This window comes from Triturus cristatus, chromosome 9 (genome assembly GCF_964204655.1).
Source record: "Triturus cristatus chromosome 9, aTriCri1.1, whole genome shotgun sequence".
In the NCBI taxonomy this organism is placed as follows: domain Eukaryota; kingdom Metazoa; phylum Chordata; class Amphibia; order Caudata; family Salamandridae; genus Triturus; species Triturus cristatus.
In genome coordinates, this window is record NC_140592.1 from 98,997,542 (window position 1) to 99,018,954 (window position 21,413).

Here is a 21,413-nt window from a genome sequence, read left to right on the forward strand (position 1 = left end):
ACAGTCTAAGCACTTGTTGAATTCGGCTGGTAGATGGCACCCCTGGCCATGCCAGGGTTGGAGCTGCAGGTCCCTCACAGATGTCATTGGTGTTTATCCTGCAGCTGCACCTGTAATAAATTCTGCACGCCCATTTTTGATTTTCGGCAGGAACTTCTGCTCTACACTCCGTCACCCAACAAATCTGTGTTGCAGAACATGATAAAGCGTCCTGGACTTACGTTCAGCTGCAAGTCATCGGTCCACTGTCCGACGAGGTGGTAGCCGGGGGTGCTGGTGTTAGTGATCTGATACTGGAAGATGTTGTAGCGTCCAGGAGCATCACCGTTTCTGTTAAATACCACTGGAGTCCCAGCACTTCCTAGAATTGAAAGAGGAGTAGAACAGAGAAGAAATGTCAGGGTCTAATTAAGCAGAAATTGACCTTTTGTCTATTCAAAAGTTTGAAAATTTCACCAAATGTGCATTCCCATGTATTAAACAATTTTCTAAAATGTTATTCAGTTCCTAAGAATGCTTCCAGGTTGTCTCATGTCATGTATGTCATCTACAGCCAGACCAGGATATCGTTTTGCTTGTCAATAAATGTACATTGAGTACTTGCAAGAAATTTGAGAACTTCATGTCTTGCAGAGAATTACATTTTAGGGAGTTAGTTGAAAAGATCACCTGCAGGTTGGTGTGAGGGACTAGTTACAGAAGCATTCTTAAAGAAAACAATGTGTTAAATATATCGACTGCAAAATAGCTAGAAAGACAGATGGGGAAATAGAGTGAAAAAGCCAGAGTCAGAGAAAGACAGAAAGGGCGACAAAGGTGGCGTGGGGGGTGAGGAGGAAGGGAGGAGAGGGAGGCGCTCAAATAGGACAGCAATTATTATACCAGGGTAGAAAGGATCGAGAAACAAAAATTCTGGTAAGATTCTGGCTCAGTGGGTGCTAAAGCTACTTGGTGCTCTCTGGTAATAAAATGCCTTAGAAAGTTAGAGAGTCAAAGAGACTGCAATATTTCAATATAAAACCTAAAACGTCTACAAAATCGTCCTACTACACTCATGACCTCACACATGGCATAAAAGATGCCATCACGTGTATCATCATCAACGGCATCCTATAAATCCTAGTAAGAGACATTATAGGGCATATTTACGGGAATTGTGGCATCACATGGAAGGGCAGGAAAGCGCCGTATTTATCCAATATCGCATATTCCTGTCCTTTTCGCCTGCGCTGACAACGTTTCGGCAGCCTAGCACCAACGTAGGCACCCTGCCTGTGTTGTAGTCAGGATTGTTTTTGTGCCCGAAGGGGCACCTTCCTGCTCAAAAACAATCCCGAGAGGTGTTTTTCTCTTTCTATGTGTGCTGCAGAGTGCAGCACACATAGAAAGAGGAAAAAACTGGGAGAAATAATGATGTTTCTCCTCGCTACACCTCACCTGGGGAGGTGTATCTTTTGGTGCATTCCTAGGTACACCAGGTTTGGTAAATCAGGGAATGCGTAAAACCCATGGGATTTGCATGGGAACACCCACCGAAATGCCCATTGAACGCCTCCCTTGCTCAGAGTAATGCAACACAGCGATTTGCATTGCGTTGCATTACTCCATATTTTTTAAACCATGCAAAGTGGCTTTGTGTAGCTTCATAAATCTGATTTAGTGCTTTGCGTTATGCATGTACCACATTAAGTGGTGCAAGCATGAAGCAAGGCTCTCATAAGTATGCCCCTGTGTACATAAGCAGAACCTTGGAAATATGTAGGGCTCCAACATGATGGGGGCCAAGAGTCCTGAAGTACTACTCCTACTTCTGAAGTTACCAATGCTGCAGGTGTCATTAATGACTGGAGTCTGGAATACGGTGGTATTCTCAATGTTCCTTGAGAAATGGGGGTATCACAGGGGCGGCTCCTCCACTAGGGCGGAGGAGCGTCGCCCCACTGCTTTCTCGCAGTGCGAGAAGCAGAAACATAAAATGGTAATAACTTTTAGTTATTACCATTTTATGTTTGGTTGCGGGTGGATGGGCGGGCCTGCTCTGAAAGCAGGATAGGGGAGGAGTGGTGTGCCTGCCCACTCCTGAGTGCGCAAAGACTGTTTGGTCAGCCCCTGGGGCCACCCAAACCAGTCATGCGCACTCTGCCCTTCTCCATGCAGGCTGCAGCCTGCATGGAGATCATGGCCTCCCCATAAGCCCCTGGCTGGGTGGCGTCCCAACCAATCACAACGCTGCTTGCAGCATTGTGATTGGCTTAGGGGAGGGAGCCTGGCTGCCTACTTCAACTTCCTGTTCCTGCTGGAGGCAGGAGACCAGGAGCAGAGAAGACGTGGGACCCGGCTGGTGGAAAGGTAAGTTTAGTTATTATTTTTTTATTATTAAATTAAACCCCCCCATGCGCGAACTCCCCATGTAACCCCCCACACCCCCCTACCCGCGAGCCATGCCTGCTGTGAATGGTCAGAAATGCCACATTGTGTTCCTGCTGTAATTCTGCATGTTTGCCTCTTTTTGCAAACAGCAATTACAGCACCATTCCTGGTAATTCTTAATTCACTGAGAAGCAACATTTCTGTCTGAATCGGCTCACACCCAGTGCATGGGCGCTGCTCATTTATCGATTCATCAGGATTTCAACTTGACAGTGCCAGTGACGGAGTCTCAAACAGTGTCTATATGAACTAGGTTTTGTCTATATTACATGGCTGCAGTTCCACACATGTACTAAAAAGGCCTGACGTCAAAGTCGTGTGCTTTGACTGTTATACATTGGGCATGACAGCAGGCCTAGTCACTTTGTATAGGACAAACATGTCATCAGTGATGTTTTGAATTAGGTCATTTTCAATGTCATCCAAGGTCATATCGCTCACATACCCTCACCGATGCCGGCAATTAAGTCATTTTGATGCAATCCTAGGTCATGAGTATTGAATGGGGAGTGAAGGTTGGGTAGCTACAATAACTGGTGCATTATTTTCTATTGTATTTTTATAATAATAGCCCTTCAAATAGAGCTTTTCAAAAAGTTGACAGTTTTTTTTTATTAACATAAGCTTTTGGTTGGTAGTAAAGTCTATTGTCTACTCCACAATCAAATCACTCCACAAAAGTACTTTTTATATGTAGTGAGCACATCACTGCACATTTGCCACCACAATTTGTTGTTCCCTCCAAGACACAAAAGACCTAGACATTTGCAAATAATGGAGCATAATTCAAAATGATGGCCTCAAAAATTGCTCCAGCAAATGAAAATATAAAAACAGAACAAATGATAATAGAAGTGTTTCTATGTCTAGTCATCTTGCTTGTTAAAATAACAGTTTTCTTGCTGCTTTGCAGGAAGCATAATAATAATGTGAACATTTTTTGTCATAAATATAAAAAATCAAAATTGTCAATTTTTATAAACAAGTACAGCACAATTCAGGCTCTTCTTTAACATCTATATATATTTTCACGTTTAATAGTTTGGAGGCGAACTTAATTTGAGAAAAAAAACATAACTACATGGGTCCAAAGTTTTTCTTTTGAGACCACCACTGGTGTTGTCAAATTCTAGGGTCACCAAATACTATGGCTGCCGAGTCTTGATTTCACCTCAAATTTCGTTCATCCACCTCCCTATAGCTCCAAGATCTTTATCACACTCTTGCAGTTTCTTTTTCACCCCTGTTCTCTCCCTCTGTGACTGATTTTCTGTGTGTCTCTCCCGTCTTTCTCAGCATTTTGCCTTTCCTCCACTTGATTTGGGTCCAAGACTGTTGATGGGAAATAAGTCAGTGTCCTCAAATACGAGTGACGGTACCCACCACCTGCACAAATTAAGTGATGTGTGGGAGTGAGCCTTTAACCATTTATTATTGTTCCCCTGGCAACTATTTATATGCCTGCTGAAAATCATTATAATAATAAATATATGACATGGGAATTTGCAAGACCTGTATATGAACCCATCTTTAATTTCATTATTCCGCTCGAGTTGTGATGGCTCTAATCACCTGTAATAAAATAAATGACATAGTTGCTCAACATATTAATTTATTACAGTTGACTTGTGATGTCATAACGCATCCTGCCAGAGCCAGCCGCTAAGATAAAAGGCAGGCCAGAAAGCATAATTACAGCTGCAGTTTAAACAATGAAAACTGGAACTGGCGTATTCTTCTTCTGATCTTTTTTTCTCAAATGAACAGCAATCAGCAGAAAGCAGATAATTATGGTAGCATGTTAATATTTTGTACAATACAAATCATTGCAAAATAAAACATATCAACCACATATTAAAATGATTCTAATATCTTTTTTTTACAAGAAATTACTGAATGTTTTGGTGTGGTTAATTTCACACTACAGATTCTTCATGTCTGCAACCTTAATAACTAATAAAAAGAGCAAGATATCAAGAATTTACATAGTTTGTGGGAAGGAGGATGGTGTGAAAAAGTATTATAAAGAATAAAGTACTCAATGTCATATGTTACAAGGAACTCCTTGGTGACTTGCAATGTCCTTACAAAATATGGCAGGGTGTACAGCACTGATTCCCATTCTGAGTCCTGAAGTATTCACAATTCGGACGAAACTGTAGTTTCTGCCAAATCAAGAATACAAGTTACCGCGCTCTCCTACGCGAATAGACTATTGCCGTTTCCTGATAGGTGCGAGCCCCGCCAATGAGGTGAACTAATGTTTAAAAGGGTGCGTGGCTGTGTGATATGAAGGACTGATTTTTAGCACTGATGAAGGTGACTTACCGAAATGCATTTGCAGATTAAATCAGTTTGCAAGACCCCGGGAGTGCTCCGATTTTTGTAGTTGTTGTGTAACAAGACGAATCCACCTGTCGTCCACGGATGCACCCGCTTTGAGTTCGGCTGCCTAGGTGGAACTGCGTGTGGGATAAAATTGGCAGGCCAGAACCGCCGCTGCCGGAACCTGACGTCCTAGAGGGACGCGGACTATACAAGTTTGTGGTGCCCCAACCATATGAGGGACACCAGCAGGAGTCTTGTCAGCGGCTGTGTGGGAGAGATGCACAACCATACCATGAGAGAAAATAGTGGCTGCATTAAGAAACGGCAAAGTAAAAGTGGAGTGGTGGCCACGGTTTAAGATTACAACGGTATGAGTTGCATTGAGGGACACTGAGGCCCATCTCAATCGTTTTCAATGCCAACGCGAATAGACTATTGCCGTTTCCTGATAGGTGCGAGCCCCGCCAATGAGGTGAACTAATGTTTAAAAGGGTGCGTGGCTGTGCGATATGAAGGACTGATTTTTAGCACTGATGAAGGTGACTTACCGAAATGCATTTGCAGATTAAATCAGTTTGCAAGACCACGGGAGTGCTCCGATCTTTGTAGTTGTTGTGTAACAAGACGAATCCACCTGTCGTCCATGGATGCACACGCTTTGAGTTCGGCTGCCTAGGTGGAACTGCGTGTGGGATAAAATTGGCAGGCCAGAACCGCCGCTGCCGGAACCTGACGTCCTAGAGGGACGCGGACTATACAAGTTTGTGGTGCCCCAACCATATGAGGGACACCAGCAGGAGTCTTGTCAGCGGCTGCATGGGAGAGATGCACAACCATACCATGAGAGAAAATAGTGGCTGCATTAAGAAACGGCAAAGTAAAAGTGGAGTGGTGGCCACGGCTAAAGATTACAACGGTATGAGTTGCATTGTGGGACAATGAGGCCCATCTCAATCGTTTTCAATGCCAACGCGAATAGACTATTGCCGTTTCCTGATAGGTGCGAGCCCCGCCAATGAGGTGAACTAATGTTTAAAAGGGTGCGTGGCTGTGCGATATGAAGGACTGATTTTTAGCACTGATGAAGGTGACTTACCGAAATGTATTTGCAGATTAAATCAGTTTGCAAGACCCCAGGAGTGCTCCGATCTTTGTAGTTGTTGTGTAACAAGACAAATCCACCTGTCGTCCACGGATGCACCCGCTTTGAGTTCAGCTGCCTAGGTGGAACTGCGTGTGGGATATATATATATATATATGTCCACAGAATTGCTCCTTCCGGACTGACTGGGCCCCTCGGAGGGTGGCGAGCACGCCGGCGGAGCACACCGGCACTCAATATCCACACTGTCACTTTGAAAGTAAGCGCTCTCTCAGAAAGACGCTGAACTCTGGGAGAGTGGTTGAATCACCGTTTATTTCACAACGCGTTTCGATTCGAAAAGAACCTTGATCACGTGAAATGTAAAACCCAATCATTAGATTACTTATTCTCTAATGCAAACAGTGAAAAAGGACTGGCCGAGTTCATGTGTCAGACATCTTGGAATGGTAAACGTAACTACTGAGCATATGAAATGCGCAATATTGCATGTACCAACTGCTTATTCTGTACATTACTGACATTAGCACAAATAATTTGCATGAATATCATGTTCGACCAGCCATTGCATGATCACATTAACTGCCTTGTATAGTGTTCATGATCTCAATAAAGATCGTCATCGATAAAGTTTGCAAGATTTTCAATACCCCTCGATCAAACCTTGATGCACATATGTTGCAGATTTGATTAAACAATGTAAATCCGACATACATATCATCATGGGCGTTGAAGTCCTCTGTTAGAGCCCATACAGTGAAAGGACTACTAAAACACCAAGTGGTGCCTCCAAACATGTTTGGTCGGTGATTCCTCGCCACTGTAGCCAGTTTTGAAGCTAACGGAGGACTTCAACGCCCAGCATGCAACGGTACTGAAAGAGAGCGCGAGATGCCTTGCACTTGTGAGGCAAGGAGGGGGGAGTGATCACATGATCAGGAGTGGTCACAGACTTAAACATCGCCATAACGGACCCCTGGGATCAGCGAGAAGGCAGCAGAGACGGGCACTGAGGAGGCTAATCTATGGCTGAAACGCGTCTGCCCAATGTTTCAGGGACATCTATTGCCAGCGCGCAAAATCAATAAATCTGCTGCTTATTCCCCCGGAGCTGTGTCACACTCTTTTCTTGAGCAAGAGAGAATCAGAACTTCATGTTTTACCAGCTTGCAGGTGCTGGTCTTGTGACACACCCTCTCGGTCTGGAGAGACGCGGTTTACCTGCAACCTTTGGAGGATATATATATATGTATATATCTTCTCTGGCAGCTTTAACATGATGACATGGCTTCTGCAGTATGTCTTATGCTGATCACACTCAGATTATTGCCTCCATTTCAGAGAACTTTAGAAATACACAGAGTCACTTTGGTGCCTGTATGAACACTGTAGCAGAATTGAAAAACTACAATTTTGTTTAAAACCTGAACTCTAATAAAATAGAGATTTTGCTTCTAAATCTTAATGTCCCTGCTGGTTTTCAAAAAGGTGGCCTTCGAATTTGGCTCCTATTCCCACTCTGCCTATTGCACCAGGAACCTCGGAACTTTATCTTTCACTCTGCAGGTCACGGATGTCACTTCTAAATGGTTCGTCTTCATGCAGTCTATTCATAAAGTTCCGCCTTACTTTCATATATCTGTTGGAAAAACAGTATTTTCAGACTTTATTACCTCCTGATTGGGCCGCACAAGCTCCTTATTTCCTAGCCTTCCTGCTTTCTCATAAACAGGCTCCAAGATGTCCAGAATGCTGCTGCTTGAGACGAGTGATTTTGTTACTTTCTCACAGGATATTAGCCCAGCATCTCCTTCCTACCTTACATTGGCTTCCGGTGAAGCAAAGATGCACCTTTAAGACCTCATGTTTAGCTTGCAAAGCAATTAGAAGTGAATGAGTTATCCACCTCAGAAGAAAGGTGTGTCTGTACAAGCCATTAGATACTCTGTGCTCCTCCTGGGCTAACCTTGTGCAGGTGTCTATTGCCCAGATAAGCCCTACTAGTGTCCAATCCTTTGCTTATATAGCTGCAAAGAAGTGGAACCTGATTCTGTTTCATTTCAGCGCCAGCTCTTCCCCTGTTGCGAAAGCAGTTTGTCCTTTATACGTGTTATTCATTCATTAATTCATACATAGAATTTTCACAATGAATAAGGCAAGGTCATAACCGAGGAACTGAGAAGGCCAGTTGTTGGAGGCACAATTAATGGGAGGCACTTTGTAATTGGAATACAAAACGCAGCATACATACGTCATTTCCTTTGGTACTGGATTCTCTGCATCCCTCGGTTTTGGTGGAGTGGCAGAAAACAGATGACACCATGGACTTCCTGTTTGAGTTTCATGATATTTCCAGGATTTGTAAACAAATGAGGCGACAAACTGAGGTAATTTACTCACAGAAGGGGATTTGTTTGAGACTTGATCTTTAAACATACTTTACTTCCTTTGCCCTTTTGAACTCCATGAGTCATTTCCTCCCTCTCTAGCCACCACAGTAAGATTTGTAACCAGCTTAGTAAAAGTGTTCAACTAAGCACCATTGTGTATCACTTGGTTAGCAGCAATTTTACTACAGACTGCAAATAAAGACAAAACATTCATTAGACTTTTGGGGCCTCGTTATGTAAATAAGTGATACGTCCACCTACAACCAGACAGTACAGAATGACCTTACACAACGCACCGCTTTGATGAGTGGGAGATTCGAGCCAGTAGTTAAATGTCTGAAAGTTCCACCAAAATGTATTGACTTCCAATACACAACGCCAAACCTGATAGACTGAGGCTCTGACATTTGGGAAAAATCCCTCTAGATAAGTCTCTTTAATGTGCAGAGGGCCTCACCTCATATGCCTGGTGGTATTTTCTACCCAGACATGGGCAGAATGTATACGTTGTAAGTTACTATCTTTTGCCTGGTATTTCTCCAGATTTTTGCCTTCTGTAGATAAACCTGTTTTTGCTGGCTTTAGTACTCTGCACACTTTACTCCTGCTAACCAGTAGTAAAGTACTTGTGCACTCCCTGCTAAACATGGTGAGATTGGAATACACCTGATTGGTACATTTAATTTACTTATACGTCCCAAGTATATGATACTACATGGACTCAGGGCCTGTAAATTAAATGCTGCTAATGGGCTGCAACACTACTTGTTTCACCCACTAAAGTAGCACTGTAAAATATGTCTACGGTCTGCCACTCCAGCATCTGGTTGCAGCTTTAAAACTCCCATTTCTACCTGGAAAAATAAACCTATTGCTATGCCTAAACCTTCCTTTTTAGTACTTATAGGTCACCCATAAGGTAGCTACCAGCTCATTTGGCAAGGTATTTAAAATGTTGGGCATGCATATTCCCTGTTTTACATGTCCTGGCAATAAAATTCTCCACAAAGTTGTTTTTCACTTTGGCAAGTCTGGTCCCACATAGAATAACACTCATTTACCTACAACATTTTATAAGTGCTATATTCAGTTTCGGAACAGCTACAGAAATACATCTTCCACTCATTTGCATGCTAATATGAAATCCTCTTTATTGTTAGCACCTAGAATCTGGAACTACTTGCTCTCTGAAGTCAGACTGAACCCTTCAAGCACATCCTTCAAAAAAGAAGTGAAACTGTTTTTAATGAACAAAAGTCCACCCTGAACCAAACAACTCATTTATCCGGATACTGATCTGATGCAGTTCACAAAGCAGGTTCTGCACTCTCCACTACATCCTGGTGTTTAACTCGCTCCTTCTCCTGATTTGTAATAGGTACCGACAGCAGTTATGTTTCTTGGTTGTCTTGTTTTCTACTTACATTTAGATTATTCTGCTTTCTACTTGCCATAACATTTGTAAAGCGTTCTGATACCCATCCAGGGTCTAGTTTGCGCTAGATAAAACTTTATAAATAAAATAAATCGTCAGACTTTAAATTACTATTCTGAAAATACCTTTTTTAGAAATCTTAAATTTTTCTGTCTAATCTAAATGTGCATTTCTGCCAGTGTCCTGTGTCCCCTGACAGTTAAAGGCTCTCCTGCTGTGTGATGTGTATTCCTCCCAGACAGTGAACAAAGGGGCTTTAGGTGTGGCAAAGGGTGTTCATTTCCTGAGTAGGATGGCCTGGGGGATGTACCCAGCCCCTCCCTGAGCTTCAAAGGGTACCTACAGAATGTACCCAGCTCCTTCCTGATTTCAAGAGATGCCTATCCTGTCACTGGCAAATGCAGCTCACACGTGGGCGTGCCTTACCTTTGCACCACTAGACAGACTGAAGGCAAACTCAGGGTAAGTGGAGCAACTGACCAGTGTTACAGTTAGACAGAGGGGTGTCCCCCACCCACAGGCTGGAACTGGGTATAAGAATGGCACTCACAGAACCTCTCATCAAAAAACTCCTGGAACTGAGAAGATTCAGAAGACTTCCCTGCTGCCTGAAGAAGGAAGATTGGACTTGCATGCCTTGAACCCAGAACCCCAGAAGTAACTCCATGGGTCAGGTGACTGCCCTCCCATTTGATCTACAGGGACACAAAAACCTTCTGGAGGACTTTCCTGCATTTCAGCTGACCCAAACCTACTGGACCTGACCTCATCCCCTCTGCTGGCCTCTAAGGGACTGAGTCCTGATCCCCAAGGCTGTCCTCAAGGAACTAGACCGCTGGTTTGAGTCAGTATTTTTCTCCCTGCTTAAATGAAGGCCTCGCACCGCAGCACCACCTAGCACCACGCAGCTCCCGATCAGCAGCTTCACGAGATCCAGACGCAAGCAACACAAAGCTATCGGAGCACGCGCAGCTCCTGATTGCTGGCTTCACTAGATCTCCCGCAAGAAAGTGTCAGCAGGTCCCACGCAGCGCAATGCAAGATGGCGTGGAGCCCTGCACAGTCATGCTGCATTGTCTTTGCATCACAATCAGAACCTAAAACTTCCAGTGGGACAACCCTAGTCATATGTCCGGCCCACACTCCTTTGTGGTTAGCCTGAACTTGTGGCTTTCTCCAAGTCTGGTGATACCATATCTCTCAGTTGAAGTATCATTCCTTTTGGCGCTATTTTTACCTAAAATTGTAAGAACTCATAACTCCAGTTCTACTGATTGGATTTTTGTCAATTTTGATGTAATTGTGTTAATTAAAATCTACTTTATTTTTCTAATCTGGTTTGGGATTATTCTTGTGTTTAGTTTTCACTTTGTCACTGTTTGTGTACTGTATAAATAATGTACACCTTAGCTCTAAGTTAAACCTGACTGCTTTTGTGTCAAGCTACTAGAGGGCGAAGCATAGATTTATTTAGTGAATTGTGTGGTTCACCCAAACAACGACTGTGGTTATTATTTGTAGTGAGTTCTCACCCCTTCTACCAATAACCCAATTTTTTTACAGTATACTCAGCGGCGTCACTAGGGTTGGTGTCACCCAGTGCTGTAACTCATGGTGTCCCCCGCACCCCACTAGTGACGCCACTGATTGCAAATAGCACATTAGGCCAGCACTCGAGGGGTTAGGAGACGGCCAGGGTTCACCCTGATATCAGACCCTGTAAGAGATGTACCGATGCTGATAAACGCGGGATAGTTTGTTAATCTGCACAAAACAGTCACTGTCCTCTGATAGGCTGTCAGTGTCACAAGACTGATGCGCTCACTGCTTTCGGGGCCCTCCTCTGGCATGTTACTTCCCGGCAGCTTTGGAAACGCACGCATCGCTTGTTATGCTCCTAGTAACATGAGTAAGGTAGTCTAGTCGGTGACTGCATTTACAGCAGCAATGTGAGCAACCTAAAATCCGCCACCTCCAAATCTAGTGAAACAGACCCAGCCCATCATCACTCGTATGGACCTAAACAGAGCTCAGATCATTGCGTAACACAGCGACACCTTGACGTCCAAGGGCGTGGGTACAATTGGTGCAGCAGATGCAGTGGCACCGCGGCACAGAGCACCTGGGAGTCCTATGACCCTAATCATTGCTAAATATGTCAAGGGGCATTTACTTGCATGCACCAGGGCCCGTCGCATCCTTACTACACTACTGCTGATGTCCATAGCGCTAAGGAGCAGCAAAGTTATAAAAAAGCAAGCGCTTTATGAAACGCATAGTGTTATGGATGTTTGCATTGTACCACCCCCCAGAGGGACCAACCAATGCGAGGTGCATGAGGGTTGGCATTCCTTGCACAGTATATGTTTCTTGTACACCTCGGTAGGAAGAAAGCAGTAGGGTAAAGGGCGCAGCAGGGACATGGGAACACTTGAAAGGAACACATGTCCGAATTAAGCTGCTATCCTATAATAAAAAAAGCATGCACGTCACAAAAGAAGGGCACAGTATATACACTCCCGGCTCCCCCACTTGACCACACTAAGTGACCTTGGAGAAAATACTTGGTGTCGCACAGAAAACTGGCTAATCGCCTTATAAAAGAAACTGCATTGCACGGAGCCTGCACAAAGCAGCAGAGGAGCATGGGAGAAGGAAGGGGAGCAAAGGTGGAGCAGCTTACCCCCCATCCGGCCTCTTGCAACTTTCTTCCGAAGTAGACGGCGCTCATTCCATCGATGGAGAGCATGCTAGGGGTGCACACAGCCACAGCCACCTCTCCCTCATTTTGTCGCGAAGGTCGAACTCCAGCTGAGGGAGTCTCAAGCAGACCATACAGGGGTGTCTCTCCCAGAGGCTTTAGGGACCTCTCCTCCCAGAATCTCTCTTCAGCTCCCCGGCTGGACACGGCAATGGGCGCTTCTTCCTGCTTCTGGCAGGCAGCTCCCTGCCTCCCCGAGGTGTCAATAGACGAAGCGGCTCCACCCTGGCCCGGCCCTAGGGTGGGGTTCCTTAAAGGGGCAGTGCGGAGTGCCGCATCAGCAGAGCGCTGCCATGCTGTCCCTGCCTGGGCTCCGGGCGCGGGGCTCGCCCGTGCAGGCTGGTCCGCGGGCGGGTCGGGGGTCCCATTATTTTGCATTTTGGTGTCACGGTGTCACCCCATGTGATGGTGTCACCCGGTGCAGTCCACACCCCCCGCACCTCCCTAGTGACGCCACTGAGTATACTGCTGCATTTTCCAGGTGGGACAGACTTATGAGTTAAAATGCATTTTGTGTTAGAGCTTCAAAACAGAAGAGCCTGATACTGCAACTATATTTGCGAGGTGGCCTCTTCAGCCTTGTCCCTGTTCCACATGTTTGGCAGGATGAGCTAGTATGAAAGGCTGAGTCATCCTTGAAAATATTTACATTTTATCTGTAGATTAAGAATCACTGCTTTTTTGCTGACAAGAATGATATTCCTTTTTAATCAGAGTAAAAAGATGAGTGCTTCTTTCGTCATTTGAAGATAAAATTACCCACCTCATGGGTTCTTTGTTATTCCAATCCGGTGGGTAGAAAGGGTGAGTTATCCTTGCTCATATGTGAAATGGCGAATTGCAAGTCGCTCACCGAGCTCGGGGGCATAAGCAAGAGACCACAACCAAGCTTGAATTTGCTTAAAAGGTTTTTCGAACAAACAAACTGGGAAAGAATGCAGTATGCTTCAATGGTACCTCCTGTACGTCCTGTATCTTTCGCATCTTGGAAGACTTTAAACCGGGAGCAGGCCATTCAGGCTGCAGACAAGACACAAGCATCAACTTGTTTGTATCCTCCACGAATTGCTCCAGGTGCCACATGGTACATTAACAAGGGACGAAGAGACTGGAGGTCCCATTAAGGGATGATTTGACTCAGAGTGAAATAAATCTTTCCTCCTCTTCCAATGAATTCACGTAAACACCATCAGAGCCATCACAGCAGTGATGTGGATTGGAAAAGGTACAGTGGTTCTTTCATGACGTAAATAAAGAAGGGGCTGATGAGCAAAACGAGACATTTGATGATGGAGTAATGATAGGGTGAAGTTGCGTAGGAAGTTGTATTTCAAGATCCTTTACCATGAACTGTCTTTCAGAGAATCAAAGCGGTAGCATGAACCTCCAAAGCCATCACGTCAAGAGAAAATGGACAGAAGGCGATCCATCGGCCATGACGAATAGACTCGTAGAACTCAAACCACGATAGGACAACTTTATTCAAAAGGCCCTCTTTACATACGATGTGCCATATAGAGAATAATTAGGCACATCATTGGCATCCACAGGCTATGCAGACAACCTGCAAAAGTCAAGGGTGAGCTCTGGGTATCATTAACATCATGCCACAAAATATGGTTACTGTGTTAGCCATGATAACAGTAATTTAACAATATTATTTTTAGAGTAACCATTCCATATCTAATGCTAGTGAAGCACCAACATGGCTGATATGGTTCTATAGGCACATCCTTTGGGTGTATCAAACAGAACCAACTGGTAAAGTCATCAGAAGCTCTGGGTATCATTAACACCATGCCACAAAATATGGTTGCTTTGTTAGCCATGATAACAGTAATTTAACAATATTATTTTTAGAGTAAGCCATTCCATATCTAATGCTAGTGAAGCACCAACATGGCTGATATGGTTCTATAGGCACATCCTTTGGGTGTATCAAACAGAACCAACAGGTAAAGTCGTCAGAACATGACCACAATTGATATCAACACTTCTGGGCACAGCAATTCCACAATTTTAACTTTACACCACTATGGCCAGGCTCTCTATGTTTGCTTCTCTATATTAGACCCCAAAGTTGACTTGCACACCAGGAAACCCTGCTGTGCCTGTCTAACAGATACAACACAAAGCTTCTGAGATAGGGAACATATGAAACATAAATATCACAAATTATGTTCACCACGGTTTCAAATGTAAATATCAGCCCCACGCTTTCCAATGGAGGGCTACCAGGGTTGCAAGGAGTGTACACTCAATTGGGCAACTAGTACTAGGTAAAGTTGTGGAGAAGGATGAAGATGTGAAATGAATGCCATGGCAGCCACTGGGGATCTCAAGAGTGTTGATGTATTTTTGTCAAATTCTCGATGGTTCATCATTTGGCCCAAGGTGTATTTTATGTCGTTTTGTTTTGCATCATTAAAAATATTCTCTGATTGCCTTCTGATAAGGTGGTTTCAAGAGTGCGTAGCTTTGACAATACATGATAATTCTTCACTTGGAAATGCATCGACAGCTTAACAGATCCGAAACATGTTACCACTGATGTAAGCCATGCCTTAATCTAAGGTATCACAAACATTGGGGGACCCTCTTTTAAGGCATTGTGAAGCATCTTTGAAATTCTTGCACACACATGACTTGTAAACAGAGATAAATGACTGGGCTCCTAAATTCCTTCGTATCTCTAAAAAACTTATAATAAGCAATAATCTAAAAAATTTATCTCACGGTGTTCTAGTATTAGCTAAGAGGAAAATATAATAAATATATTCATACTGCTTTTTCTCAATTTTTTAGGACTCATGTAAAAAAAGGTCTGCGATAAGCAGAGAACATTTAAATTATAGCCAGTAAGTAGAGCTCAGTGAAAAATGAAATTGCTTGTCTTGTCCCCTGGTCCACACCACAGATTTGACTAACTCCAGCTTGGCTGTCAGCAGCTGTTAGTAGACAGGACAAAATAGAACACAATGTACTGAAAACCAACCACCGGAACACAATCTGGCACTTTAAAACACTCACATAATGGAGAATAAGAGTAAATGGAAATATGCAAAAAAAAGAGCGAAATGAAATGAGTAACAGTGTATTGAATATGCAAGTGTTCTTCTGGAATAAATAGTGCAGCGCGAGGGGATATGATAAAATGAGAACAATGAAACAACTGTCAAAGGATATATTGGAACGATAATAAGAAAGAAGGGTTGAGAAGTCAACAGTCTACAAAGCAAATTAAGGTCAAAGGCGAGAACATCGACTGAAAAAATATGGAAACAGAATACTGAAGCTTGCTTCCTTTTCTCTTGAATCATTTTGCATTTTCTGTTGATGGTCATTCTAGCTCCAGTTCTCTTCTGCAATGACTGGGTGGTGCTTCAGCCCCTGTTTAGGTTGCAGCTTGTGATCTGAGGAGGTGAGCAGTGGCGAGCAACATTACTCCTCGGCACTGCAGGACGTTTGCACGGGCAGATGTTAATCCCATCATTCCTGCCTGCTCTGCACCCAGCAGGTTTGTTTGTATGAAATAATAGGCGGCAAGAATTTTTTTAAAGCCACACTGCTCTCTACTCCCTAGCTACTTCTCCAATACTGCCCACAGAGTAAAGGAGGGGTTGTGGTGCAGCTGCCTGAATGAACTACCATTTGCATTATGATTGATTCCTTTTTAGGTCCCACTAACCTGACAACACACGCTGTCTATTGGCGAAAAGAACTAATGTCTTCCTACAGTGGGTTTAGAGCCCACTAATTGCTTACACTTGCTGGGCTTTACTGTCAGTCTCATTTGCATACGTTTTATTTGTCAGCGTGATTGGGCTTTACTTCCTCTTCCTGTATCTGTCCCTCCCATGAAGCATAGATACACTACTTGTGCCATTCTACTGCTCACTTTTGAAGCACTTTAAAACACTTCATGCAAGTGCATGTGTTTTACAGCAGAATACTTGTTCCCTTGTCTACTGCTCTATTCCCCTTTTCCTCACTCAGTGTTGGTCTCTCTCGCCCATGTACTTCCCTCCCCCATGTCAAGCTTGCCTTCTTGCCTGCTGTGTTTTCTCTCCTGTGTGCTTCCCCTCCCAGCAGCTCCATGTTCCACCTCTAGCCTGTGTCCAACTCTTCCCCCATGCACTGCGTTTCTCGATCTCACATGTGTTGCTTCCACTTGCCCTCTTTATTGCTTCCCCAACCTGCGATCTTCATATTGTTTTTGCCCCACTCCCCCGTGTTGCTTCTGCTCCCCATGTTGCTCTACCCCTTTATCACTTCCTTCCCCAACTTCACCCTCTGTGTTCATTCCTCCCATGTGTTTAATACATGTTGCTTCCTCCTACATGTGCCTCAAAAGAGAAAAAAGAAAAAGAGGCTTCTGCTCCACTTTTAATTTACTTAGCCAACACAGACCAGTGCAAAAAAGTCCTCATTTTGAAGGTGTATGCATGCACACCTACAAAATGACGCAAGTGAATGCATGATAGCATCTTTTTTTGCGTACTCTTTAGCCATGTTGCACAGTATCAGGGAATCCCTATCAACCATTGCCAAAGCCAATAGGTCCCAAAGGCAAGACTTATTGGCTTTGGTACAACTTATTTAATCATGGCACAGGAGCAAGTGCCCACATAACGCAAACTGTGCTGCATTGAAGCTTTTCAAAGTATAAATATGGGACCGATGATGGTTCCTTGCTGAAACATTAGTCCACCTCATTCTTGTTGTTATTTATGAAGGGCTGGATGGGTGTTTCCGAGTCACTGGGCACTTTTGCGCTGGGCCAGCAGGCTTTCATGATGTTGAATTCCTGAAATGATTTTGTCACATTGCGCTGCTTTATGACAATTTATGCCAAATGCAAACACTTAGGGCCTTATTATGAGTTTGGTGGTCCATAGGACCGCCGAACCTGTGGTGGCGGTCTGACCACCGCCACACAGCGAGCCCACTGGCAGTATGATGACTGCAGCGGTCGGCACAGCTGTACTGCATTGCACATGTTGTACTCTGGATTGTTTTAGAGATGACATCACCAGTACTGAGCCAATGAAAATACAGTAGAGGCTGCTGTGGTGCTTTCGAAAGATCAATGCAGCACCTAACATCTGGCCGTTAGTGTCTCTGTCACTGCACACACAGGTCTGAAGTTGTAGAGGTCCAGAAAGCACTGCAAAAAGCTCATCTATATATGCACGGTGTTCACAGATATGACATTCCATGAATAAGACAAGGGAGCAATGTCCATCCCAAATGACAGCTTTCCATTATGGGTGGCATAGCAACATAGCCAGATGGCTTACAGCTTCAACAATGCTTTTTCCAAAATCACAGAGAGTTAATAAAATTATAATATACAAAGAAGAGGCTGAGGAGCAAATAAATTGTATCTATCACTTTAGTGGATTGTGATTATATTCTAAACACAGTGGTGTACAAATCTATTCTTTCACACCAGAGAAACTCCATCAAAATATTAAAATTTATGGCTCACAACTCACTCAAAATTAACACACTTCACAATGTGCAAGTTAACTAATAATTTAAAGGTGAAACAGGTTCAAATTACATAATGCACAGATTCTCAGAATCTATTTCTTAAAAGGTAGATTTCTTTATTCATCATTTTTCATTATAAACTTCTTTTCTTTTTTTTTTTGTAGTCAACTCTTCTCTTGCTGAAAAGTTATGCATGAGCGACTTACTCACTGGACCATCCAAACTCCATACCTACATGTGTTTATAACTCACCAAATTGCATTGACAACCAATATAGAAGTATTTGGACTTCCCAGGAGTGTCCTGACAATATTGATTGTTCCCGCTGAGGCAACTCCACCATAGAAGAAAGTCTTTTCAGAGGACCATCAATAGGATGCACAGACACAGGAATTCCGGCCATACTCACTGCAGCTTGGGGTGAAAGCATGCATTACATCCTGAACTTTGACGCACTTCTTTTGAGCGAGCTCTTAATTGGATCCTAACTTTATATTAAAGAACTAGGAAAACAGCCCTGAAGAAGTCTATTTGGACAAAACGTGTTGGCTACAGCAAAAATAGGAAAAGGCGTTTAGATGGAAAAATTATGAATAAAGAAATCTTCTTTTTAAGAGTCTGTGCATTATGTAATTGAATGTTTCAACTTTAAATTATTCGTTGATTTTAAGTGAGTGCTGAGTAATAATTTTTTCAAGTTACTAAAATGTTGTAGCTAGCCATAGCTAAAAGAAAATGAGGATACCCTCAGAGCAATGGGCATTGTCACGGGTATGCAGCTGCTCACCCCATCACTGCTTCCTGGGTACCCTCCCACTTGAGATTCCCAGTAGAATTGCACAGCCAGGTGAACACACCCAGTGTTTCCTTGTTTATCCAAACGCATTTTAAATTACACTGGAGGAATTGAAGTTATTTTGGAAATTCTGTTTACTCTTTCATGCAGAATTACCGATAATTCAGTAATTATTCCTACTTGTGTAATAAGAGTAATTTGGGTGGAAAAGCCTACCATGAGAGCACATTTAGCAAGCACGAGTGGTTGCTTGTACCCGCTATTTGTGTTCTGCTGCATTTAGCACTATGTCTTAGTGCAAAATGCATACACACGTCCATTTTGCACAAAGAAAACAGACCTAAATGATGGTAGTAACGTGGGGACAAATCCTACTCCAAGACCACATTTGTTCAGCATGAGCCATCACCCAATCAATCAATCAATCAAAATAAGCTTTATTCGATTGTAGAAAAAACAATCATAAAAGCACAATAAAAAACAATTCCAGAAGCAATTATTAAAACAATTTCATAGCAATTCAATTTCACTGTATTTATACAATTACCATTTGATAAAACCTTACTAAAACAAACAGGACCCCCTTATGCCAAATATAAAATACGAGCTAATACAGGATCAGATAAGTTGTAAAGTTCATTCAAAAAAATATTGTGAATATGAAGAATTAATACCCATATCACATATCACCGGTCACCAACCAATCTCCTCTGCTCCTTACTATCTCGTCACAATATTTTCCTGATTCGGAGCACTCTTTTAATGTACACAGCAATCCTCCAGGCAATATGTGCATTTTCGAGGTATTGCAAACGAGTTAGCGCTATACAATACTGTCTTAAACCATACGCCCTTAATACGGGGTACAAGTAATGCTTTTCTTTGGGTCACATAAAATTTACAGAAAAACATCATATGTAATGTTGTCTGAGTTGAATGGGAATCACACGGGCAGGCTGGTAAATTGTGCAACCAGTCATTCATTGTTGGAAATGACAATAGTCTATGAGTGGATCCTAACCTGAATCTAAAAAGCAACATTCTATCAAACCCACTAGATACAAAAGACAGGTATAGCTCCATCCCTCCAGTTGTAAGTGTTAACTGATGTTTCAACACACTGGGTTTCGCAACCTCACGTGATGCTCTCTCTTCAGCTAGGTACACAAGGCCCATAGATGTTAACTCCTTTCTAGAGATATCAATCATTGAACTGGGGTTTGAATAAAACTCTGAGTTACCTAATAGTGAGAAAAAAGGACTCAACATACTTCAGCCAGGGGATCATAATAACCCCATCAAGTCTCATTACATCCGACATAATAGTTCTGTTCAGTGCCATCTGCTCCTTTGTCCATATCCTGTGCCAGAGGAGTATGGGTTCTATTTTAATAAGATCCATTACATAAGCAAGACCCAATTCTTCATTGCAGGCAAAGGTAGACGTGCTTTGAGGAACTGACAAGATAAAGTGCAGGAAGGCTTTTTCCACCAATTATTCATCATTTTTCATTATAAACTTCTTTTCTTATTTTTGTTGTAGTCAACTCTTCTCTTGCTGAAACGTTATGCATGAGCGACTTACTCACTGGACCATCCAAACTCCCTACCTACATGTGTTTATAACTCACCAAATTGCATTGACAACCAATATAGAAGTATTTGGACTTCCCAGGAGTGTCCTGACAATATTGATTGTTCCCGCTGAGGCAACTCCATCATAGAAAAAAGTATTTTCAGAGGACCAGCAATAGGATGCACACACACAGGAATTCTGGCCATACACACTGCAGCTTGGGGTGAAAGCATGCATTACATCCTGAACTTTGACGCACTTCTTTTGAGCAAACTCTTAATTGGATCCCAACTTTATATTAAAGAACTACGAAAACAGCCCTGACGAAGTCTGTTTGGCCAAAACGTGTTGGCTACAGCAAAAATAGGAAAAGGCGTTTAGATTGAAAAATGATGAATAAAGAAATCTACTTTTTAAGAGTCTGTGCATTATGTAATTGAACGTTTCAACTTTAAATTATTCGTTGATTTTAAGTGAGTGCTGAGCCATAATCTTTTCAAGTTACTAAAATGGTGTAGCTAGCCATAGCTAAAAGAAAATGAGGATACCCTCAGAGCAATGGGCGTTGTCACTGGTATGTAGCTGCTCACCCCATCACTGCTTCATGTGTACCCTCCCACTTGAGATTCCCAGTAGAATTGCACAGCCAGGTGAACACACCCAGTGTTTCCTTGTTTAGCCAAACGCAATTTAAACTACACTGGAGGAATTGAAGTTATTTCGGTAATTCTGCGTTACTCTTTCATGCAGAATTACCGATAATTCAGTAATTATTCCTACTTGTGTAATAAGACTGATTTGGGTGGAAAAGCCTACCATTGAGAGCACATTTAGCAAGCACGAGTGGCTGCTTGTGCCCGCTATTTGTGTTCTGCTGCATTTAGCACTATGTCTTAGTGCAAAATGCATACACACGTCCATTTTGCACAAAGAAAACAGACCTAAATGATGGAGTAACTTGGGGACAAATCCTACTCCAAGATCACATTTATTCAGCATGAGCGATCACTCACTATTTGCATTCTGTTGCATTTATCACTATTTGTTAGCGCAAAATGCATCCACATGTCCATTTTGGAGGCGAGGGGCCATTTTTTTT

General features: G+C 43.0%; 1 protein-coding gene across 1 annotated transcript in view; it reads right to left on the reverse strand.

Moving 5' to 3' along the window:
- Window positions 1-21,413, reverse strand: part of GRM7 (glutamate metabotropic receptor 7) — a 1,767,328-nt gene that overhangs the window by 704,736 nt on the left and 1,041,179 nt on the right. Inside the window, exon 7 of the mRNA XM_085624503.1 lies at window positions 222-361. Coding sequence (XP_085480629.1) covers window positions 222-361 — 140 coding nt within the window. The remainder of the gene's footprint in view (window positions 1-221; window positions 362-21,413) is intronic.